This window comes from Danio rerio, chromosome 14 (genome assembly GCF_052040795.2).
Source record: "Danio rerio strain M-AB ecotype USA chromosome 14, GRCz13ab, whole genome shotgun sequence".
Lineage (NCBI taxonomy): Eukaryota > Metazoa > Chordata > Actinopteri > Cypriniformes > Danionidae > Danio > Danio rerio.
In genome coordinates, this window is record NC_141034.1 from 13,039,227 (window position 1) to 13,065,736 (window position 26,510).

At 37.7% G+C, this 26,510-nt stretch overlaps 1 protein-coding gene across 5 annotated transcripts in view; it reads left to right on the forward strand.

The window, feature by feature from the left end:
• The window catches only part of thoc2 (THO complex 2), a 94,906-nt gene that overhangs the window by 45,657 nt on the left and 22,739 nt on the right, over positions 1-26,510 (forward strand). For 3 of the 5 annotated variants that reach the window (XR_015506640.1, NM_001326547.1, XM_087280268.1), the window contains 11 exons: positions 1,835-1,915; positions 2,135-2,231; positions 8,873-8,990; positions 14,603-14,782; positions 14,969-15,133; positions 18,093-18,368; positions 20,516-20,657; positions 20,744-20,901; positions 22,486-22,614; positions 24,296-24,427; positions 25,663-25,847. Coding sequence is in view for 2 of the 5 variants with exons in the window: in NM_001326547.1 (NP_001313476.1) it covers positions 1,835-1,915; positions 2,135-2,231; positions 8,873-8,990; positions 14,603-14,782; positions 14,969-15,133; positions 18,093-18,368; positions 20,516-20,657; positions 20,744-20,901; positions 22,486-22,614; positions 24,296-24,427; positions 25,663-25,847 (1,663 nt within the window). In the remaining 3 variants the exon portion in view is untranslated. Of the gene's footprint in view, positions 1-1,834; positions 1,916-2,134; positions 2,232-8,872; positions 8,991-14,602; positions 14,783-14,968; positions 15,217-18,033; positions 19,108-19,764; positions 19,972-20,079; positions 20,658-20,743; positions 20,902-22,485; positions 22,615-24,295; positions 24,428-25,662; positions 25,848-26,510 lie in introns of those variants that run through there. The other 2 variants (XR_015506642.1, XR_015506641.1) reach the window with 2 other exon arrangements.

A 26,510-nucleotide genomic window follows, 5' to 3' on the forward strand; every position in this document is an offset into this window, starting at 1 on the left:
AACACAACGTGGCGTCTCTCTGCTGTCTGATCACTGTATCAGGTAAAAACAGTCTTCGAAGCTATCATGCATATTAATTAAGTTGCATCGCGTACACAATAGAGCGCGCTGATTGGTTTGAACCAAGTCTTACTCATAAATTAATGCTGCACGATGTCATCAAGATGTGCTCCCAGGTACAGACCGCCTGTCTACACGCTGGAAGTATTTAATCGTCGTGACGCAGCTTCAAAACCTAGTTTCAAACAGGAAGAATGAATGTGCTCGAAATAACGCAAAAACAACCAATTCTCACTTTTTAGGGAAATATATGTGTCCTAATAGTGCTTTTAGCAGCATGGGGCACGCATATGACTGTCAACAGCTCAAAAAATGTGTTTTGGTGTTTCGTGAACCTTTAAACTAGATTATTTAATTTAAAAATATGAAGTAAAAGCATGCTTTAGCTTAATGAGTTAAATTTATACCACATAAAGCATAATTGCACTATGCTTAAATAGTAAACAGGCTAATACAGGCAACAAAATAGGGCTTCCTTAATGTTTGCTGTGAATGAAAGCAGATGTACTGGTATTTAACAAAATGATATTTTGTAAAATAACAATTTATTTTGTAAAATAACAAGAATGTCCTACAAACACACACAGAGTGAATTTTGCACAGTTTCTGGGTTTTTAAGTAGTTACTGTGTTTTAATTACTCGCGCTCACCTCCCTCGCCATTGTAAGCTACCGCAACAGTGCATATGAGATAAATGACATCACTACGCAATATCCTATTACTGAATTATCTGCATCGTGGTGCACCGAATATACAATTGATTTTGACACCCCCACTAGTTTATCCCAACTGAGTTGATTTAATGTTGGTATGATGTTGTTCTGAATTGAGGTATTAATTTATGGCAATAATACATACTGGTACACACATCTTTCAAAAATTCAGCTTTTGTCTCATCAGTCCACATAGTATTTGTTCAAAAGTCATCAAGATGTTTTCTGGCAAAACTGAGTTGAGTTGAGTTGAGTATGCTACTTTTGCCCAGTCTCTTTCTTATGATGCAGTAAGGAACCCTCACTTTTACTAAGGAAAGTGAGATCTTTAAATGTTGTTGTGGGGTCTTTTGTGACCTCTTAGATTAGTTTTCACTGCATTCTTGTGGTAATTTTTGGTCGCCTGGTCACTTCTGGGAAAGTTCTCCACTGTTCCATGTTTTTTGCTAATTGTAGATAATGGCTCTCACTGTATTTTGCTGCAGTCCCAAACCTAAAATGGCTTAATGACCTTTTTCCAGACTGGTAGATTGAGAATAGATTATGTTCTTTTCTAATTTGTTTTGGATTTCTTTGGACCTCAGCATGCTATCTAGCCTTTGAAGATCTTTTAGTCTACTTCACATTCTCAGGCAGTTCCTATTTAAGTGATTTCTTAATTGCGAACAGGTGTGGCAGTAATCAGGCTAAAGAAACTCGGGTGTGAACTCAGGTGTGATAAACTAGAGTTATGTTGTAACTGGCGCAACAGAGCAATGTAGTTTTCTTTTTATTTCACTTAATAAAAGGCTTCATTTTAAAACTGCATAATGTCTTTATATGTGTTATCTCTGACTAATATTTAAATTAGTTTGTTGATCAGATACATTAAAACTGTAACAGACTCAAAACAATAAGAAATCAGTAAAGGGGCTACCACTTTTTCAAACCACATTTTTACACGCACAATGAAACAGTGACTGACTAAAGTAATAGTCTGAACAGTTTCTGCTGTTAAAAGCAAACGTGTCACCTTCAAAAAGCAAGATGTAGACTGCTTAAGCCCTTGACCATGTGGACAGATTGCATTATTGAAGCTTTAGCCAACCCAGAGAAAGAGAAGATGAAACATGATGACACAACCATTTCATCATGGTTGCAGAGTGAGTGCCTTTCTTCATCTAAAACGTCTCTTCTATTTGCCAAGATTCTGAATAAATTGAACCTCTGTCTGGCATTCATAACTGATGTTAAATGTCATTTCTTGAAGAGTGTGTCCAGAAACCAATTTAAAGCATAAATGCATGCCTCTTTTGATGTACTCACTTACGGATTCTAATGAGTGGTTCTTATAAGTATACTTTGCTTTTGCCTTTACTTAGGTCTTGCAAGTCTTTGTGGAGCAGTTTTCAGGAAATATCCTATTGAGTTAGCAGGTCTTCTCCAGTACGTAACCAACCAGCTTAAAGCAGGGAAGAGGTATGTATGTCATGTGAATCTGTAAAAAGTGGTGGAGGGGGGTCTACATATTTGAACACATGTCTGTCCGAGAGCAAATGGATGACAGTTCTCTTTAGATGACATGCGTACAAACCAGTAGAGTAAGCACAGCTTCACATCAGCAGTGTTCAAAACAGCCACAGGTCATGCCCACTGTAAACAAGCTAAGAGCATGGGCTGCGAGTGGGGCAGGAGATAGCATGGGGGAGTCGAAGAGAATCTTAGATTTTTTTTTTTGCCTGAATACTTTAAACAGAGACTATAGGGACTTTAGTTTAGAATAGATTTGGTGCAGACACATTAAGGATGTTTTCACACCTGCCTTATTTAGTTTGTTTGAATCACACTAAGTTCGTTTTTCCTCTTAGTGCGGTTCGTTTAAGTGTGAATATAGCAATTGCACTCGAGTGCGCATCAAATGTGGATCAAAAAAAGCGTACTGAGATAACTTTGAAGAGGTGGTCTCGGTACGCTTTTAAACAGAACCTGGAGTTGTTCGTTTGTGGTGACTGTCGTAGTTGAGCTAAATGAATTCACCCCTTATCCTGAAGTGACTTGGGCCTTTGCCTTTTGCAATGTATTAAAACATTAATGCACTCATTCTTGAAATTTATAGTTTGTCTGAAGTAATGTTTACAAACTGTGTAGTATACTATGACCAGGGATTTAATCAGACAACGCAGTCCCTCTAAAGTAAAAAGTAACATTTTGTTTCTGCCGGTTTGTTTACTTGTGGGAGCTCCATTGGCATTTTCCCGCACATTTATTCTGATCAATCAAAATGCAGTTTAGGAAAAAACGTTCAATAACATCTGGCCAATAAGTGAGATGGATTTTATCACATGACTGCATTTAGTTTTTTTCAATTGTTTTAGACCAAAACAATCAAGAGTTGTTTAAAGGACCCAAAAATGACAGAGAAATGCTTCAATGTATCATTTGTTGCTCTTGGTCTGGACTTTAAATCACACAGCTTTATTAATTATATAGTGCAGGTACACCACCTTATAAATGTGAACCTTTGTACACAAACATGCATGCAGAAGAAAGAAGAAAAAATAAAGAATTAGATGATACAAAGACCATTTGGCCACTGTTGCGTTGCACTTATAAAATGTGGATTGTATTAACGTTTGCATCAGCTCATAATGTAATAACTGCATGTAATGTAAAAACGACACAATGTAATAATGATTAAATTATTATTGTAATGAAATGTTCATAATGTATTAATTTTCTTAATGTATTAACATTGATTTTTATTGTAATACCAGTTATTTCATTATGAGAAACATATTACATTATAAACTCACCAAAATATTGTCACATCACATAAACTTTCTATGAAAAGTGCCACATTTAATTATACATGCAATAATTATAACTAGAAATGCACTTTTTAATGTGAGTGGCGCAACATCATTATCTGCTTAAGAACGTTGTGGGATTGATGCTTTCTCATGGTAGCAATGACAATGATAACTATTCATAATGTACTTATAATGTACCTGCTACATTATATATTATAGCAATAAGCTAGTAATTTTGTCATTATGCTAACTACATGATAATTGTGTTAGCATCATACTTGCTACATGCACTATTTTAGCAACATGCTTATCTAGTAAGCATCGTGCAGCCAATATTCTGCTGGGGTGCTTTAAGAAGAATGTTTATTGGAAAGAATTCTTAAATAATGAAATCTTTTATTTCCTTTCCAAATAACCCTGTAAGACATGTGAAATGAATGACAAGGAATTTAACCTGCAAAATGAAAGGGTAAGACAGAAGATTTGGTAAAAGAAATGATAAAAATTTAGTATGTGGAAAATTTGTGACCCGACAATATGGAACACAAAGCGCTAGTTACTTATGTAACTGTGGTTCTGTGAATTCTTTCTGACCGCCAGAGCTGGTGCAAAGCACTAGTGGATTGTCACTGCGCCAGCTAGACAGGTCAAGATAATATACCAAAATGGTCACATGGTGCTTCAGGCGGAGCCTCGAGGATATGAGCCTCTCCAGCTCAATTCTCTTCCTCAATGAGCTTTTCTTGCGCATTCTGAATGAAAAAATAACTCTGCAGGTCATCTGAAATTCACAGGACCACTGGGACCTACGTAACTAGTTTTCTGTTTCATTCCTCCTTGACTGCCAGAGACTGTGCAAAGCACTAGTGGATGACTTGTACCATTATAGTCATGAGGAATGCCACTCACCTGCTAACCACTCATGCCTGTTCCTGAAAGACAGCTGAACTGAAGATTCAGACTGGAAAGCAGCTAGACTGATTGATTGATTTATAACCTGTGGGAGCAAATCTTTGGGAAGAAAAGATGGATTTGGTCGAAGAACTGGTAAAAAATATTGTAGGGGCAGGAAAACTGCACGCAGCTCTAGGAGATTGATGTGATCCTTGGACCATACTGGAGACCATCGGAATCACATCTCTGTGATTCCATGTTGCCCCACTGTCGCTGAGAGAAGCATCTGTTGTGACTACTTCCCGGCGAGAGGGAACATCCTCTAGAGGCACAACTGACTTTAGAAAGTCCTGGCGATTCCATGGTCTCAACGCTTGAACACAATGATGTGAGACAACAATCACACAATGTCGATGTCTGGCAGGATTTAAGCCCAGACTGTTGTTCCACCACTGAAGAGGCCTGAGGTGGAGCAAGCCTAGTGGTATCACTGATGTAGCAGCAGTCAGCATACCCAAGAGTTGAAGCAACACTGTATTGAAGACCCACACCCAGCTGGAAGTGAGTAATGAGCTGAAGAATGTTGTCCACTCTGGTTTGTGACAGGGTGGCTGACATCGCACGGCAGTCCAGAAACATTCCGATGTAAGTGATTTGTTGCACTGGAACCAGGCAATTCTTTACCCTGTTTACAGAGAGACCCAGCCTTTGCACATGGTCATAAAGCAAACTGGTGTCTGACAGCTTGTTGATTTGAAGGGGCACACAACAACCAGTTGTCCAAGTAGGGTAGTATTTGTACCCCTAGAACCATTGGGGGTATAGAGCCGCAATCATGCACCTCATGAACACGCGAGGGGCCAGAGACAGGGCAAACGGAAGAACTTTGAACTGGTAGGCCTTGTCTTTGAAGCAGAAGCGAAGAAATTTTCGTTGATGATAAACAATCGGAATGTGAAAATAAGCATCCTTTAAATTGATGCTTGTAAACCAGTCTCCCTTCATGACAGAACGGAGAACATCGGCTGCATGCAACATTCAGAAAGGAAGCATCTTGAGGAACATGTTGAGACATCTCAGATCAAAAACTGGACTCCCTTTTAGCTAGGTGGTGAACTTTTTCTATTGCTACCTTCTCTAACAGACAACAGATTTCCTGAGAGAGAGCTGCTGAACAAACTGCATCTTCTATTACTATGGGAACAATTTTTGAGAACTTAGGTGGCTGGTGCCGAAACTGCAGGGTATATCCCCTGCTCAATGTAGTCCAAACCCAAGGATCCACTGTAGTCTGCCTCCAATACAGTAATTGTGGGCTTGAAAAATGTCCGACCACCGGCTCCACCTTTTCATGCCTTGTGTGTATGACTTTTAGAGACAGCGTGGGGACGCTTACATGGGCCCCCAGGTATTTGTTGCTGATGTGGTCGAAAAGCTTGTGTGTCTTCAGCAACACATAGCCTATGTGAACCAAGAGACTCTGGGGTGGAACACTGATGTGTACGCTGCTCTGGTACCACGAGACCATGGCGAACATGAGTATGCGCCATTGATATTCCAGCGAGTTTGGGTAAGTTGGCGAGTAGTTTCTGATAAACTTCGCCCTTTTATCTAGAAGCTCAGAGACATTAGCCCAAAGGTATGTCCAGGGACGATTGGAAGGTCTCTTAAAGTCCTCTTACACTCTTATGGCAACTTGGCTTGGGCCAGCCACACCTGGCGCCGTGCTGACAGAAGTGTGGCAGTTAGCGTACCCAGTTCACGTGTGACATGAAAAGCGGCTCTCAAAAGAGTGGTTTGGAGAGACTGAGGGGTCAACGTACGCCGATTGCAGAGTCCTGGTGGTGGCGAGAAGCAATTGACAATGTGTTCTCTGCCTGGGTTACATATACAGTAAACTCATAGGCTTTCTTTAACGAGTCTGTGCAATTGCATTGGGTCCTGGGGCAACGGGCATTACATCATATGGCCTCATCAGGTAAAACAACCAGGGCAGCAACAAGCTCTTCTATTTCCTGAGCACGGCCAGCAACAATACTATCAGCATCAGCCATTGACACAACAGTGCAGGCAGTCTTAGACCGTCGTTTAGGTACTCTAGTGCTCGTCAGGGCATTCGAAAATTCTGCCACAAAGTCCTTACACGGTGGCATAGAAAAAGACCCAGCCAGTGCCTACTTGAAAAAGACGTTTGACTTAGCTGGGTGAGCTGTCCAACCCCAAGTGAGCAACTGCCATCTGTAGCACAGCTAAAGTGTCATCCCCTGAGGATGGGGTTTAGCCGGAGTGAACTGAATCATTACTAGAGCTCTTGGTTTTTGACAAACCGATCTGAACTTCCTGGGGGGAAACTGTGCTTTTGCATGCTCCGGGAAGGAGTCAGAAGCACTGGTGGAAAGTACATCAAACTCTGAATGATAGGATGAAGACAAAGAATAAAAAGGTTCTTTCTCCATTCCCTTGTTTACGTTCTCCTCATCGTGCTGAGAATCGTCTGCTAATGAGGAAGGCACAGGCTGAAGTGACTGATGGTGGCGCTTAATCTCCAACATCTCAAAAGAGAGAACAGCCACAGTTTTAGAAAGTGAAGTTTCCTCAGACTGATCTTTACGTGTAGTCGGTTTCTTTGGAAGGGGGCCACCCGCGGCCGCGGGTGTACCGCGCTTCTGTGATCGAGTAACTTGCTTCAAATCTGCATCCCCAAGTTGCACTGTGGACTTATGATCCAATTCATCGAGACAAAGCTGTCTTTTGGACATAGGCAAAAGGCTACAGTGCAAGCAGGTGAACCTGTATCAGCGGTGAACAACTAATATAAAAGACAGCTCTGTAAACCACTAGCCACGGATAGCACTGAGAAGCTTAAGTGCTGTCGATAGCATGTGAGGATATACAACAGGCAAAAAAACTCACAGATTGAAATACAATCCGATCTGGGGAAAAAACTCCTTAGAAGCGCGCTGTCACAGCTTTTTTCCCGACCTGTCTAGCTGGCGCAATGACAATCCACTAGTGCTTTATTTATTATATGGAAAATGAATTATTACATTGTAAACTTATTTTTTTTAATTATGTGCTGGTATTAACATATGATCTGTCATTACATAAGTTTCCACAGGTTTTTTTTTTTAATGTAATACATTTCTCATACAATAACCTATTACATTATGCAAAAAAAAGGATTACATTTACATTTAGATGTACAGTATTACTTGTTACACTTTGGTCCAGTTTTACATGTTATTATTACATTTTTAGTTGCTAAAATGTTATATTGTTTATCACATTATTGTAGTAATATTATAGCAAATTTATATTATCAAATTTGTAGAGAAAGTAAAGCTTGAACTGGAACCACATTTTTAAAATTTTATCTCATCTGCCAAATCCGGATTTTACCATCTCCAGATTAAAAAAAACACAGCAAACAAATTTTCCCCGTGTGTTATTAGGCCGCGACATGCCAACGGCTCCCACAGGAGACATCATTTTCATAAGTTGTTGGCACACTAAGAAACAGAGCACGAATAACCTGTGTCTCTGAATAATGACACTGTAACAAGACCGGAGTCAGCTAAACTTTTTCATGCATAATGAATAATAAAGTTAAATAATAGTGTGTGTTGATTGGATTGAACCAGCCCTTTTTCATGAATTAATGCACAAACACTGAAAACCCAATGATGACACTGTGTACTGGCAGCCATTCACCACTTTTTCTGCAATTGCCTTATGGTCGTGACGTTGCTTCAAAATTTCTTAAAGAAGAGTTAATTTGCTCTAAACAATGAAATTTTTTTTTTTTTTTACTCAATAGTGAAATGTAGGTGTCCTAATAGTGTTTTTAGCATGTCACTCACAAACACATAGCATGTGTCATAGTACACGTCATCTCAAGAAATATGTTTTAGGGTTTGTGACCCTTTAACAGTGCAGATACAGTGGATACTCTACAAATCTGATGCTGCGTAAACTACTTTGTGGATATGCTCTCGCAGATGCATTGACTAAACAGAGTTTAAAAATGTGTGATTCTCCGCAGACGAACTAGGACTTTTGTGTTTTACTACCACATGCAAACAGAGGATGAGAGAGAACCAGTCTTGTTTTCCATTGTGCAGGAATAGCAGTTCAAAAGTCAGCTCTCATGTATAATATGTGTTTAAAAAGATTAAACACAGAAAATGTGATTTATTTATTTTTTTTCAGTTGCCCGACAGGTTATTAGTAATAGCAATAATTCTTAATAAATTATATTATGATATATCATAATACTTACCGAGTTTGACCAATTGGTAAGTTTTGACATTACTAGATTCTAAATATCTATATTTATAATACACTTATGTACAACAAAACCAGCATTGTTTTTTTAATCAGCATTCTCATTTATTCATGCATGTTCTGTTTTACCAGTTTTGACCTGCTGATCCTGAAGGAGGTGGTGCAGAAGATGGCAGGAATTGAGATAACAGATGAAATGACTGTGGAGCAGTTGGAGGCCATGACAGGTGGAGAACAACTCAAAGCAGAGGTATGCCATGTTTTTGAGATGGATTCCTAGTTTAGCAAACAGTGTGCCTTTGCACACTCAAGCCAGACCTGCTAATGTGTGAATGTTGCAGTAAATCAGGCAGTACTCAACAGGCGGCATGTGGGCCAAATCTGGCCCATCTTGATTACATTTATCCCCTGTGTTATGCTGAAAATGAATGTATTTTTATTATAATTTGCATTTAAAAGTAAACAGAAATATTAAGATTTACGTTTACATTATTTAAATGCAGTTGATACTCTTAAAGCTTATTGCACATTAGACAAGAATTGCAGCTCCACACTTCCTCTAACAATTTTAATGCAAACGTTAGCTTCACTCTTATAGCGTCTTGTCATTGCTAAGCAATCATCAGCTATGCTTGGCACTGTACATCTAAGCTACACTCAGAAAACTATATATAACATTTTGAAGATCTGGCATTATGCAACGTTGCATTGGGTAATTGGCAGGTGGTCCATTTAGCAGCATTAAAAATCAAACATTAAACTTGTTAGGCAAAAGGTGGTCCAAAAATGAATGGAGCTGTCATCACGCTATCGAGTTCACTGAGTTTGCACTCCCATTTCAATTATGAAAGTTGGCTGATATTTACAGTGAACCTCTTACGTTGTGTAGAATTCAATCGTGTTGAGTGGTAAGAATGACAAATTAAAAGTTAATGTATTACTAGTATTAGTAATATCATTGCTATAGTACTAGGGATGCTCAAAATAATCGATTAACCGTTAAGCAAAAGGGTGCGTTTGTAACCGATTAATGCTATCAGTTAAACGATTAAAATCATTATTTTATATATTTTTAGTTTGACTGCATAAGGGGCCGATTGAATGCGCCTTTGCGTTAAGAGGGGCATCTTTTGCACGCGACTCATCCCAGAGCAGCAGTTTGTGTTGTCAAGACAACTACAGAGAAGTTTTGAAGAGCTTGGTTTCCACTACATTCATTCTTCCATGGCGGGGACCAAAATGCATCCATCCACGGCTACATTACCCTTTCAAAACATTCAGTCATTGTTGTTGTTTTTAATAGCGGATTATAATCGCACCAAAACGTATTAAAAGGTAAGTGAATTATAACAGCGCAAACTTTTCTGTAACCGTATAGTGCTGTTTAACACTTTGGCGTTACGTGCTGACTGACTGACTGACAGGTGTGCGATGCGTGAGGATAGCAAACTCAACGAAGCTTTCAGTTAAGATGAACACAGTTTCTATAGTTATACTTTATTTAGAGATAAAGGTATATGGCTCTGCATATAATCACTCTATCATGCTGGAGTTTATAGCCGTTTCGCTTTACTTCAGGACGCATTAATGCCGCTCTGAAGGTCTAATCGCTGTTTTAAGTTATCCAGAGCTGTATGAATGTACAAATCCTGAATATCACAATATTATTAAATATTACAATTGTAACAACACAGACAGCAACACTTTTGCACAATCGATACCCAGCTGATTTAGTCGTTTCATAAGAGGACCATGCTTCTCTTCTTTTTTCCTTGTCAACATAAAGGCAGTGAGATGCGCCTTGTTTTCGGCCCCTTGTTCAACTGCAAGACATATTTAACTTGTGGGACGATAACGTATAACCCGTGCCTACAGACACATTTGCCAAAGAAGCAAAATGGAAGAAGAATGTTACTGTCTGATACAGCAAGTTGATACCAAACCAGCGCTGATGTTGATCTGGATCTGTGTCATAAACGCAACAAATAGGCTTTACCTTTTATTATACAGCTTATAAAGCATGTATGCACATTAATGCAATATCATATTTAAACAACAAAACTGTTTACAAAAAGTCAACATATGCGCGTGTTGTTGTCTTTTCATCACGCAGCGCGCACTGAACCGCGAGGGAGAGAGAGATAGAGGAAACCACTGATCAAGACATAATCTTTAAAATAATGATTTCTATTAAAAATGTAAAAAGGTTTTGTAATTTATAATAATAACAGCGGGGCATTAAATAAATGCACATGTTCCGTGGAGCTAGCGATTTGAGGAAATCAGCTATTTTTATTTGACGGAAGAAAAAAAACATATGATTGGGAAAAATACAGCCTATGCCGGTTATTAAAAAGAATCAGTCAGTATTTTCGTTTTGTAATATAAATTAATTATTGAAGTGAAAATAATTTAGGGCAGTCCTATTTATTTTATTAATTTTATTTAGATTATTCTGCTCCTCTGTGCTAAACACTGCAGGTGCATGAAAATGCTCTGTTATGTTCTATTATTAATATGCTAGCATATAAAAATCAGTATTTTAAAATGCGGTATTTAATAAAATAAATAGACACGTCAATTTGTTTAATGTAAAATTAATAGTAATCTGACCAGTTAACCGTTAATAAGGGATTAATGAGCTGTGGTTGTCGGTTAGCAAAATTAACCGAAATGAGCATCCCTATATAGTACTATTACTAGTAGTAATAATAATAATAATAATAATAATAATAATAGTAATAGTACTCCTTATAATTAGGGACGCACAATATACATCGGACAGCTAAATTATGGGGGCATACATGGGTAAAGTCATATGAAGTAATTTTTATCACTCCGATAAATAAAATGTGATAACAATATCTGATTAATAATGCTTGCTGGTGAATCAATTAGTCAGCTTGATGTATCCGAGATTCATTCACTTTTCCAGTGCCACCTCCTTTAAAACTGGGTCGCTGTGCCTGCGTGACTCATTACTTCACCTGTGAAGTGAAAGTGCTTCATCATCACTGTGGACAGTGATGTTGCTATTTGCATCTTCAGCAAGGATTCAGAGAGGTGGAAAATGGGCATCAAATTTTAACAACAATTCTTATTTCTCATTTGAAATGTTGTCATCATGGCAAAGATGTTTTAAAAGAAAATAAAATCTAAAATCTTGTTTGTTCAGAATTTGTGATCTTCGCTTTCTAACTAAGACACAATATAAAGTGGTTCTCACACTGGACAACAAACACAGCATTAAATCCCATTGTTTTCTACCATGTCTTTAAAATATTACAATAGACAAAATATAATACATAAACACATATAAACAAAATACCCATTATGCTTTGCGTGTATGTGTAAGGAGAATGCTAAAAATTTCCGGTTGGCAACTTGATGCGTATTAATGGTCACATTCGGACAGCTTTTTTACAGAAACGACAGAAAAACACATGGTAAATACTACACAATACAAACTAAATTAAACAAACGCCTCCCGATTAGAATCAACATGCAAATCAACCAGCAGAGTATCACTAATGTATTTTTTTTTTTTTTTTTTGGAAAATACATGGGTTTGTTATATATCTGTTAAGTTTCATGCCGGTAATATGGTTTGCTCTATAATGCAGTGATCTATTGTGTGTGTGTGCATGCTGCTGACCACAGTATAACAGCTGACAGGTTGGGAACAGTGACGCTGTATTTGAGCATCTTATCTGATGGCAGACATTGAATTAGGAGAATGTTTTGCTCTCACGCTTGAACAGAAGTATAACAGCTTTAACACACACCTTTCAGAATTAAAGTTGTGGATCAAAAAAACACTCTGTAAGCCACTTAAAATGGTTTTGACAGCCATTTTCAAATCAAGATTTATTTGTTGACAATGGATAAACGCTGTAATTGGAAGTTCTACGCATCCTACAGGAAGGCACCCTCAATGCAATATCAACTAGGCATCCAATAATGATGCAGCGAAAAAAAAAAATGCATGTTTACAAACTCACAATTTACATAACATTCATAAATGGTTCCCAAAGATGGTCAAATGCTTCTTCTGCTTGCCTCTAACATAAGTTAGTCTATCCAGTCCAATATCTCTTTTTTTTTCCACTGCTTTAGGGTTGGAGCATTCATGTGTTTCCAGCATAATGCAATAATCCTTCTAGCTTGAAGAAAACCAACATTTTTAACACCTAAATAAGTAAAACCCATCAGTAAATAGTCATCAATAGTTTTCCATCAGTAGTGATCAGTAGTTTTCATTATGGGCTTGCGTCTTTCTTCTTCATTTAGAAATAATAATACTGACTTTGAGACATTACTTTTGTATTCAAAAACATGTCCAAAGTTTTCAATTAATTTAATTCTAATAGGAATAGTATTTAAAAAATTTGCCATGGATAATATAATGTCATTGGCTAATAAAGAAATGCATTGATCTTTCCTCTCAATTGTAATACCTGATATTTCTGGATTGCTCATGTGCCAGCACGAACAACAGTGGGGACAGGGGCCATCCTTGATGGGTAAATCGCTGTAAATTAAAAGTTTTTTTAATTGTTATTAGTTAATTTAAAGATCCCATTTTTCCCGGAAGTCTCCAGTATTTGCAAAAATAAACCTCAACATCTGACTCTTCACAGTTTCATCTTTGGGTAGGAAAAATAACACTTCCGTCACACTTTCATTATTCAACCGTCATCTGCTACAGTGTTCTTCCTCTTCACTACTGTGTTTGTGGGCGTGGCCGGGTGGGTTTCAATTTTCCCAGGTTTGCACACGCAACAAATGGGAGGGGCTAAAGTTCTGTATCCACATCACGCTGGCATGGCTAAAGACTCGTTATTAAGAAGATTCATTTCAAACACGATGAGTTGACTCTATCATAGATGAATCAATAGTTTTAAACACAGCACACTTTCAGATTTAAGCCTTAGCTGGGTATTTTACTTCTAGGGGTGTCAAATTAATTGTTTCTTCGGTGCACCGGGATGCAGTTATGCACAATTCGGTATCGGTTCAGTAATAATCATAACCGGTTAATATGTACTGACGTCATTTACCTCATATGCACTCTGTCGCGGGGGAGGTGAGTGCGGTTTTTTACAACACTCCAGGCGCCAACTACTTAAAAATGCAGAAACTGTGCACAATTTCACTGCGTGTGTGTGTGAGATTTCTAAACAGTCTTTCACTGATACTTCCAGCAGAAGCCCCTATTTCTCTGCGATTTTGGGCGAATGAACGTGAACGTATAGGGCAAGTTAAAACAAATCCTTCACAGAAACTAGGCTTAGCTGGGCTCAGCCATTTTTTTCTCTGGCGAAATGTCTTGTGCAGAGCTGCAAGTTCATAAACTAACATTTGTAGTGGTCTGAAAAAAAAAAAAAGTACTTTAAATTGAATTCGAAAATATTTTCTGACATTAGATTGTGCTTATGTAATGGCTGTTTTTTTCCATAACAGCTGTACACAAAACATTTCAATATTAGGTCAAATATGAATGTAACGAAAAAATTACCTGTATTTATTTCTCAAGACAGTCTGTTGTGCAAAAATATAAATTCAAAAATGCATGTACATAACTTTTATCAGACTTTTTAATTTATTAAAGTGGCATTTTTGAAGCTTCGTTCTTGCTGCCTTTTTGAATATATATTTTTCCACTTTTTGCTGTTTAGCTGAGCACCCATTTAAAGTGATGTGCGTGCTTTTGTGCATTTTTCCAAGACAGTCTGTTACCTTCTAATCTATAGTACTTTTTTTATAATTCAATTAATGTAGTTTTCTTCACAGCCTTTCTCTATGTTTTCTCAGATGTACTGTAGGCCTGACCATGACATCATCTATTTCTTATTCATCTAGGGTGGTTACTTTGGACAGATTAGAAACACTAAGAAATCTTCTCAGCGTCTGAAGGATGCTCTTTTGGATCATGAGCTGGCATTACCTCTGTGTCTACTGATGGCCCAGCAGAGGAATGGAGTGGTGTTCTCTGAGGGGGGAGAAAAGCATCTAAAACTTGTGGGAAAGCTTTATGATCAGGTATAGTTAAATAATATGTGAAACCATTTTTTATGATAAAAATATACAGTGTGTGTGTGTATGTATAAATATATATGTGTGTGTGTGTGTGTGTGTATGTACATGTATGTGTGCATACATGCGTATGGATGGATGGGAAAAGATGTTTAATAATAAATGCTTCTCCTTTTATTTTTCTCCCCAAAGTGTCATGACACTCTTGTGCAGTTTGGTGGCTTTTTGGCATCTAACCTCAGTACAGAAGACTACATTAAAAGGGTACCCTCAGTTGACGTCCTCTGCAACCAGTTACACACACCACATGATGCTGCGTTTTTCCTGTCTCGCCCGATGTATGCCCATCAGATCCTGGTGAGTTAGTTGAACTGTTTCAAGACCTAGTGCTTTGCTGCTTTTTTTGCTTTGTTTTTTTTTACATATATTTACGCTTTGGTGTAGTAGTTACTACTATCATTTATTATTATTATTTTTAGTGACTTGTGTATTGTAACTTCTCACTCGCTTTCATTTTGCTTAGTCTGCATTATTAGGGGTGGCCACAGAGGACTGTGATGTTATCTGGCATATGTTTACCAGCCACAACCCACCACTGAGAGTGCACCCCTAGTGCTGGGGAAACACTCATACACTCTTCCATTCTCACACACACACACAATTCAATTCAATTCAGCTTTATTTGTATAGCGCTTTTACAATGTAGATTGTGTCAAAGCAGCTTCACATAAATGGTCATAGTAACTGGAACAGTGTGGTTCAGGTTTTAGTGTTTAAGTTCAGTTCAGTTTAGCTCAGTTCAGTGTGATTTAATCATTACTGAGAGTTCAAACACTGAAGAGCCAATTCATCGATGCAATTGGAGCTTAATTTAAATAATTTTGAGGCTTTATCTGAGCTCCCCTGAAAGTTGTTATGTCTCCATTTACTTCATGCGTACCTTGATGATGCATTTAATGAATTCCTTGTTTGTAAAATGTAATTTTGCTGTTAGTTTTAATTAATGATGCATTTAATGAATTCCTTATTTGTAAAATGTAAATTTGCTGTCAGTTTTAATTAATTAGTGAAAGATGGAGGGGCAGTCAGATGTTAGTGCTATAAGGTAAAACAATTGTAGGATAGTCCAAATATAAATGCTTTTTTTGTGAAATTGTTTTTTTTATTTATTTATTTATTTTTATTTATTTATTTTTACTGTATGGACAGTTCAAGAATTGTCCATGTCATTCACCCTCTAATTCAAAATAGACCTAAAAATGTGGGAATAAATTATTGTACTCTGAAGTTTAAGTAACAGTATTTTAGTATTTACATTTACAGACAAATTAATAACAAATCAAATAAAAAAAGCAAATATTGTCTTGACCTTTAATATGTAAGGAATACAAAAGTTTGTATTGGGTAATATTTTCTTGAATACCTGCTACAGAAATAAAATTCTTTTGATCTTGCATTCTGGTTTTACATTTACGTATAACCTTATTAGAAAAGGACAGGGTAATAGCACAGCTTTTTCTTTCAGTCTGTGAAAAACTTTTTATGCTGGTGTTTCTCTGACACAGCCCAGAATCTGGGGTCTAATGCTGTTAACCCACTATAACATTAAATTTGTGCTCAGTGCTGCAGGCAACACTTCAATGCTGCTGCTCTTGGGCATGTCAAATATTCTTATGTTGGCTGCTCTCAAAGCTTTCTCCATGCCGCTCAATCTTAATGCACTGCTTGGACCTTTACGCTCAACTTCCATATGAATGAACTGAAAACACTTGTAATGCTGCAATCCCAATGTGCTAGTGGAAACGCATCGTTAGGCAGCATTTTAAACTACAAAAAACAACCTCTTTTACCATCGAAACATTAACACACAGTGTGATCTCGAATTCTCTGTTCAGCATGGTTGTGTCATCATGCTTGTAATTGTTTGCTACAACTTAAACCATGCGCAGGTAAAGCAAGTTTGCTGATGTGTAAACAGTGTCCCCTACTCGTCAAAACCTGTATAGAGATTCCGTCAACAATTTTACCCATTTTTTTATTTTCACATATTTGAACTGGCTCATGGTGAATTGTTACATCCCTAGTTATGTATATTAATGAGCTCACCTTTGATGCTCTCCAGCTCAGTGCCTGATCGATCTCGCTCTCAAAGCATGATGTACTCTGAAATAAGCACATGCAAAATAAGTTAATTTGTCAAATATTTTAAAACATTCCGTAGATCCCTTGTTATATCTTTTCAACTGAAGTGATGGAGTGGTTTATTTTAGACAAGGTAGCTATCTTTAATCTCCAGTTTTATTTCAGCACCCTGGGTTGAGGGCTGGCCGAATGTATGCAGCTGTGAATTTAATATCTCTCAATGAAGAATTATGGAGCCCATATTTATGCAAACGAATTAAAAAAGCCCTGTTTTTTTTTTTACGATTTGAACATTTTATTAATTTTTTCTTTTTCAAATAATACAGATGAATATCAAATACAGAGCATTAGCATTAAAGCAGAACAATACAACATAAATAAATACAATAAATAAATAACATCATATCAGTTGCAAAAGTAAACCAAACCAGAACACGTACAAGAAAAAAAAGGAGAGAAATAAAATAAAAGGAAAAGAAAACGAAAAAAAGGAGGGTGGGGGTTGCTAATATCTTAATCTTAGTTATTATTTTGTCTGGTTGCATGTTTACTAACATGGTGGATCGCAGCAATTTAGAAATTTTCCCCATTTATTAAAATAAATTTCAATTCTTGTAAACTATAGGAGAGTTTTTCATAGGCTGCAATTTATCCTAAAACTGAGATCCACTTGAAGATCGGAGGTCTACTGGAGGATTTCCAGTTTTTAACAATCACCTGTCTGCATAGCATAATACAGTTCTGTATCCACTAGGTTTCAGTTTTATTCATAAAAGCCCCTATTATGGTTTTCTGAAAAATTTGTTCAATGCCATATGTAACACAGCTCTCAATGAATGAAAACCTCCAGCTTTTAAACTATTGTTTTAAACTATTAATTCTTTTTTTTTTTAAAGTAACTCAATCATTAATATGACTTGTCTTTTTGATTTTTTTAATGATTTAAATCGGTGATGAACTTAATTTTCAGACACTTTGGTCATAATATTAAAGAAGTTTGTACTAAAAATTATAGTACAAAATGATCTTACAATTCTAATATATCGTTGCTCTCACTGTGACGTTACCCCTTTTTTGTTAAGAACTGTTTTTTTGTGCATTTGTACACTCATCAGGACATTGTTGTGCTTGAGTGAATTGTAATGCAAGCCTGCTGTCTTTGTGTTTCCACCAGTCCAAGTATGATGAATTGAAAAAGGCAGAGAAGGGGAACAGGCAGCAGCAGAAAGTCCATAAGTACATCACAGCCTGCGAGCAGGTTATGGCTCCTGTTCATGAGGCTGTCGTGTCTCTTCATTTGCCAAAGGTGTGGGATGATCTTCGACCACAATTCTACGCCACATTCTGGTCCCTCACCATGTATGACCTGGCAGTACCACACAATGCCTACGACCGAGAAGTCAACAAGCTTAAGATGCAGATCAAATCCATTGATGATAACACTGAGATGGTGAGATTTCTTTCATATATCATAGAACTAACGACATGTGAAGAGTCCTCTTGAATAGCATGAAAAGATTATGTAAACGGTGTGCTACCCACACAGCAATTTTCAGGTTTCTATTCTTTATACACTTTACAGCTATTTAAGACGCTAATCAAAAAGTGACTTCAACAACTCAATCATAAAGACATCACCCATTGAATGAGGAGAGATTTCTTTTGAGTTTAAGACTCTTATAGTTCGATTTAAACCTTTGGGATCTAAAGGGATTTTGTGGTCCTTGGGATGTTTGCAAATGCTCTGACATTTGTGCTTATTTCTTTAATGGAGAATAAACATTAGTTTTATATCTCGTTTCTAATAACAGATTTTTTCTCTCATAATGACAGTACTTAATATTTCACTAGATATTTACATTATTTAACAAAGTAATTAATGTGTACAAAAGATTTATGACCAAGCTGTTGCATTTACACTATTTTCCACTTGCTAGTAGGGCTGCATGATTCATCAAAAAAGATTGCGATCTCGATTCAACCCTATACACGATTCTAATTCTGCTTTTCTATGATTCAGCCAATCATATTTTCAGGTTTTAGAGAAGCGTAAATGAGGTCGGACAAGTTTTCACATTGTTTTATATACCTTGCTTAGCAGCGTATATAACCCCCTCAATCAGCCTTTACGATCATGGCCTCCCAATCTTCCCCATCCACCGAATAGCTGGTGTGTGGTGAGCGCACTGGTGCCATTGGCCTGTGGCTGTTGTCGCATCATGATGAATGCTTCCCACTGGTGATGGTGTGGAGAGACCCCCCCCCATGATCCCATGAAGCGCTTTGGGTGTATGGCCATACACAATAAATGTGCTATATAAATACACATTACATTACCGAGAGGACGGACATGCGCATCCCTGCCAATGATGTCTACTTTAGTCAACAGAACCTGCATAGGCTGTGAATAACTGGTTATAATGCAAGCCTGCTGTCTTTGTAATTCCATCAGTCCAAGTATTATGAAATGAAGAAGGCAGAGAAGGGGAACAGACAGCAGCAGAAAGTCTATAAATACAGCCTGCAAGCCGTTTATGGGTTATGGTTATGAAATTGTAAATAACATTCGGTTTGTTACACACAGCGATTGTTTGGGAGCTGCGCGGGAAGTATGATTTGCATGTATGTTTTTATTCTCAAATTGACAGCAGCCATGACATGAGCACACTCGGCTATGAAAGTGAGAACGAAAGCGCGCACATTTAAATCAAGGGTCTTAAACTGCCATTTGCAACCCATGTTTGAGAATTAACAATAATAATAGCCCACTCGTATAAACCTTTATTTTACATTTAAAGAATCATTAAAAAATCCTGATCTTGAATTTGAGGGGAAAAAAAAGTCAGAATTGTGCAGCCCTAGTGGCTACAAGTGAGCATTTGGGGCAAGTCTTAGGCTGCGTCCGAAACCGCATACTTCCATACTATATAGTACGCCAAAATCAGTATGCGAGCTGAGTAGTATGTCCGAATTCCTAGAATTCGAAAATAAGTATGCGAGAAGTACCTGGATGACTCACTACTTCCGGCGAAATTCTGGAGTGCGCATCCCATGCACACTGCGCTATCCCATGATGCCCTGCGAGAGAATTCATGAATGGGAGTGAAGCGACACAAATTACGCAGGTAGGTTGCGTGACTATGATGAAAAGGCGGATGTAGTACGTCCGAATTCCATTCATACTTTCACATTCATACTGTATAGAACGTACTTTTCTAACGACCGAGTAGTACGTTTAAATTCAAATGCAGTACCTACTGAGTAGTAGGTGGTTTCGGATGCAGCCACAGTCTGCTGCATAAGCACATAAGACATATTTCACAGACCTTGTAGAACTGCCATGCTTGCATTATGAAAAAAAATGTCTCATGCATTTTGTGTCATCTGATCAGCTCTTCTGTATTGGCAGTTGTGGAAACTGCCGATCAAACTCTCCAGATTGATTTTTCAGCTCATTGTTTTTTATTTTTAATTTTTTTTTAGATATTTTCAATTTCTTGTATATTTCTAACACCATAACATAGCTAGAGACACTGCTGAATCTTTGGGTCTTTCTTCCATCAGATATTTCTCATAAAACTGTTCTCTACATTGTAGCCTCCAAATAAAAAGAAAAAGGAGAAGGAACGCTGTACAGCTCTGCAGGACAAGCTACAAGAAGAGGAGAAGAAACAGTTGGAGCATGTGCAGAGAGTTCTGCATCGTCTCAAACTGGAGAAAGACAATTGGTTACTCGCCAGTGAGTGTTTGAATAATCTCTTTTGTGCTCAGGTTTTTTTTTTTTTTTTTTTTTTTTTGGACTCATGCCTTTTTTTCCCTCCTCAGAATCCACTAAGAATGAAACCATCACTAAGTTCCTTCAGCTCTGCATCTTCCCCCGTTGTGTCTTCTCAGCCATTGATGCTGTTTACTGCGCTCGCTTTGTGGAGCTGGTTCACCAGCAGAAAACGCCCAACTTCTGCACCCTACTTTGCTATGACAGAGTGAGTCTACTGTTGTATGACAGACCATTAAAGGCACTTTCAACAAACAGGCTATAAAATATATATTTGTTTGTGTGTGTGTGTTTGGTCTGGGCTTTCCTGGGCAATTAATTGGAGTGGATTTTCATGTGCATTTTGTTTATAAAGCTGCTTGTAGTAAACCTCCAGCACATGCTTTCAGAATAGCATTTACTTCTCAAAATCATACTTCATAAACCAACAAATTTAAAATATATACCCAGGGAGAATTTTTAGTTATTTATCATATATTGACATGAAAATGTCAATTGTTTAATGTTTAATGTCTATTGATTATGCCATCCAATGGCAATAAGTTGCTGATGTGGCAATAAATAAACCAAATGGACAAGCTACAAAGTCAAAACTGATTTAGTTGGACAGTAAGGACACCGAGATAATGAGAGGTGTCTGTATTGTTTCTCAATGAATTAGGGCTGTGTAGTAAATTTTGCATGTGAAATTACTACAAATGAGGAGTATCTAAAATAAATGCTTCTTTTAGATTATTCTGTAATTATGTAATTATTGTTCATGCTGAAGTGCCCTCTGACCTTGGTAGATTTACTATTGATCACACAACTGTGATTCCCTGACAAGATGTGCATGACGATCACAGCTATGCTCAGTTGTGTAATCTCTTCATGAAAATGCCATCTTAGGGTGCTTTCACACCTAGACTTTTGTTTCGGAACCCGTCTCATTTTGCAGAGTTAGCGCGGTTCGTTTGGCATATGTGAAACCACCAATCGCGCTCTGATCTGCGCCAAAACAATAGCTCCGAGATGGTCTTGGCTCGATTGAAACGAACTCTGGAGTGGATCGATTGTAGCGAGAAAGCGATACGATCCGTGCCCAGTCATATCACAGTGTTTTATGGATATTATAATAGGCATATGGCTATATGAAGAAAATTATTAGTAGGGCGGGAGGTCATTCAACAGACATCCCAAGTCTCCCAGAAGTTTCGGAGGTCTGCCGCAAATGCACAGAGACTCCAGGATGCCCGTAAACGAGCGATAATGTCCCGGAAATCACGCATCTCCCTCCCGTTCCTCAAATACGTTGCACACCCTTCTCACCCCTTCCCACCTTATCCTTCCTCGCTCTTCAGACACGTCGCGTGCACCCTGTCAAACAATACCAAATCACTACCACACCTGACAGCTGAGCAGGACTCTATGTGAGGAAAGTTTACTCACACATGACTTGTTTTAGTTCTTTTGGTCCGTTTATAAACTTTGCAGTGTGAAAGCGAACCGGACCAAGAGCAAAGAGCAACAATGTAACAATTTTAATCCCTGTTTCGGGACAACTGAATCGATTCAAAGGTGTGAAAGCACCCTTAATTCTGCTAAACAACAGCTTGCTTGCCATGTGTTTCTGTGCCAGTGACTGCAGTCAAAGAGAATACAGTATTATCTAGCATTCAAGTTTGATGCTGTCATTTAGTTTTTATCTAAATGTTCAAAGTATTTATAATCATTTTATATTCATTAAAAATCCATGACCCTGTGTGCATTGTCAACCTACTAACCCTCTAAATCTGTTTCTTTATTCATCTAGGTCTTCTCTGATATCATCTATACGGTAGCGAGTTGCACAGAGAATGAGTCCCGCCGATATGGTCGTTTTTTGTGTTGCATGTTAGAGACTGTCACTCGATGGCACAGTGACAGAGCCATTTATGAGAAGGTATGGTGTGCCTTTATGATTGATGATTCGTTTAAACTGTTAATGCTGTCTCTACACTGTCCTAGTAGTAGCTGTGAACTGTGAATTTTTAGATGTTTGCAAACAAAAAAATGACGAAATCAAAAATAATTTGCAGTAATTACTTATTAAATAACAAAATGATTTTGTCTTTTTAAAATGAAACTTGGTAACAATAAATTATTCTGATTTTAAGAAACGTGTAGAAATGAGCCCCTTTCACACATACAGACCTTTCTGGAAAATTACCAGCAATTTTCCGGAAAGGTCTGTATGTGTAAATAGGTCCTTACTGGTAAATTTGTTATAAATAAAAATATATATAAATTCATAAAAAAAATACATACATACATACATACATACTAGGGATGTAACGGTATCAGAATTTCACGGTTCGGTAATACCTCGGTATGAATGTCACGGTACGGTATTTATTGAATCATTTACAGGAAAAAAAAAACTTTTGAAAATACTCCAAAAAAAGTGCCAAAAGTGTCAATGACATACAAATTAGCCATCTATCTGTAAGCTTTGAAACACTAACTTCAATTTTAATAACAAAAAAATATTAAACCATGTAAAAAAATAAAGTTTCAATTTAGTATTGTTGAAAACTCATCACATTCAACATTTAATCACTCACTCACTTAGATAGAGATGGGTTTAAAGGAAAATTATCATATAATTATAATCTGGTAAAAGCTGGTATCTCTGGGCATTTACAATGTCCCCTGCAACAGAAAAAAACCCCTCTCATTTGGGACTGAGGTTTCTGGAACAAGAGAGATATGACTTGGCCCAGGTTGACAGCAGTGGGGTAACATTGTGCATTGTCTTTCCCCCACTTGAGAAGACAAATCATGAGTGAGATAGAGGTCTCTTTGCAGTACAAGTCAATGTCTGCATCAATCTGAACAGTGTGCTGTGTTTCTGCAGTCCCCATGACTGTTATTAGTCGTATTCCCCAACTTGCAGGCACGTGCACACATAGGGCTCAACCTGTGCAGTGCACATGCCCTTTTTAGTCTTGGATAGAAAATGCCCTTCCAAAACGATCAAAAGTGCCCCCGCGACGCGACACACCCTCCGTCCAGTCCAGCCCTTCAGTAGGCGCGCGACAACACCTCTCTTGAATATGCGCGCTCAACCCCCCCTCGGCGCTTTACAATACGCGCGCCACAACACAGCTGATCAGAACGCGCGCCACAACACAGCTGATCAGAACGCGCGCGACAGCACCGCTATTCAGCACGCGCGCGGCGACAACACCCGCTTTAGGTTCGATCATTTCCATCTTTTTTTCATCTCCGCTACTAGCAGCACACTCCATTTCCGCATTACTGGATCTGTAGCGACAACAGACCGCAAAGGATTATGGCCACGCCGGGGCTGATGGGAAATGAAGTTTCAGCTACGTCCCGTTCGCTTCATTCGCCTGAGCAAATTTTCTCAGGAGACCTATAGTTTTACCGAGTCATGCGACTTCGGTAATATCGAAAAAAATTAATATTGCGGTATGACGGTATTTACAATACCGTTACATCCCTAATACATACGTTAATGTTTTATATATATATATATATATATATATATATATATATATATATATTATATACTGTATTATGTTTGTCTAGTTTTAATTTGTTATTGGTTCTTTTGCTAGGAATGTGGTAATTACCCAGGGTTCCTGACTATTTTCCGAGCCAGTGGTTTCGACGGAGGGAACAAAGCAGATCAATTGGACTATGAGAATTTTCGACATGTTGTCCACAAATGGCATTACAAGTTGACTAAAGTGAGTATTTTACTATACGATTTTTATTACTCATATAACAAAATTGTTTTGTTACTTTCACACCAGAGGCTTGTTGTATTGTGCAAGAACCCACTTTTCTTAGCTTCACATAATAGGAATTTTTGTTAAAGGAACATTTTAACTAAATTAAAAAGAACTAAATTTATTCAGCCTAGCTTTAGCTTGTGTGCTAGGTTTTTTCCTATGCACCTAATTAAAGCTAAGTGAGGCATTTACTAAGACCTCTTACTGTAGCATCTACTCATGATGCTTATGTATAAATTGTACTCAAAGTGTCTACAGACAACTCTTGGCAAGACAAACAAGATCTCATTTTTTAAAAACTGTATCGTTTAGGAAGTAAGATAAGATTCCAGTTCCCCATAAATCATTTTTTAGCAAAAACCAGATGAGACTCTAGACAGCATATTTGAATATGCTTAAATCATGGCCAGGTGGATCTCTCCAATCAAAAATGTTTTTTCCTGAACAAAGAGGCTGTTGACACCCAGTCACTTCATGTATATTTTTTTCTAATCAGATAGCTATTCAGTCAATATATGGGCAGGCGTAAATGCCCTCTGAAATGCATTGGAGATGGATATTAATCCAATTGCTCAGACCACTTCAAAAGGTGCTCTGGGATGCATTTCAGACGATACTGGACAGGTCTAAATGCATCTGGTTATTGAAACCAAATTTTTTTTTCTCTCTCCATCAAAAAAAAATATATATATGATCTGAGCACTTGTTGGCTATATGGCCATCAGATATACACACACAAATGCATGAGCAACTGAAGGCCACAGGTTACAGTTTGAGAACTTTGTTTTACATTACATTTTACATTTATATTTTTTGTTATGTTTTATTTTTGACTCAAAAGTTGAAATTAAATTGTTTAGCATCAAATGACAGTATTAACAACAGTAGCATGCACGTGTAGCCTATCTTTGTGAAAAAAAGTTTAATAATAACATAAAAATATAGTACTGGATTCATTTACAAAGGCACATTGTTCTGTTTTTGGCAGAGTATATCATACAGAAATAAATTTAAACCCTTTACAGTTTTGAATGATGTCTTGCATGTATCAGTATGACAAACATAGATTTATTTAGATTATAAAGTAATCACGGAGCATGCCTTGTGCTCTTGTAATGATGTTTTACAGCCTGCCTATAAAATAATTTGAATTGATTTGTTCATCCTTAAACTTCTGATTTTTCCCTCAGGCATCTGTTCACTGTCTAGAAACGGGTGAGTACACCCACATTCGCAACATTCTGATCGTGCTTACCAAGATCCTACCCTGGTACCCCAAGGTGCTGAACCTAGGCCAGGCTTTGGAGTGTCGCGTTCACAAGATCTGCCAGGAAGAGAAGGAGAAGAGGCCTGATCTCTATGCATTAGCCATGGGGTAACTGAGCCGAGCGCCATCTGGCCTCAGCACTTAGAAGTGTTTTCACCAAACTGGTTTAGAGTGTTCACTGGGATTTAGGATGTTAGATCAGGGATGTGTGAAGTTAGGCCTGGAGGGTTGTGTCCTGCAGAATGATGTCCAACACTAATCAAACACACCTGAACAAGCTGATCAATGTATTCAAGATCGCTGGTAAATCATAGGCAGGTGTGTTTGATTAGGATTGGAGCTAAACCTTGCAGGAGCTCGGCCATCCAGGACTGGCTTTGCCCATCCCTGATCTAGAGATGGTGGTAGTTTTTCATGTTTTAATTGTATTTATTTTTTTGGAAGTTTTAAGGGTGGCTTTTTTCTAAAAATTTGAAGTCATCTAGTTCAGGGGTTCCCAAATATTTCAGCCTGCAACACCGAAAATAACAATGCCATTGATTCGCAAAAATTATAATCATAATTTTCAGCTCTAATAATAGTTTTATACAATTAAATTGGTGTTTCAAAGTTTCTCAGCTATTTTGAATGTTCAGTCCTTTTTGTTAGATTATCCCCAAATTTGCTAAAGTTGATATTGGCTTATTTTCGTTTTCCCAAACATTTTCATTTTAATGTGCTGAAAGTTTTGTGGGCAAAATGCAGTCATTCCATTAGGACCACATAGGACCA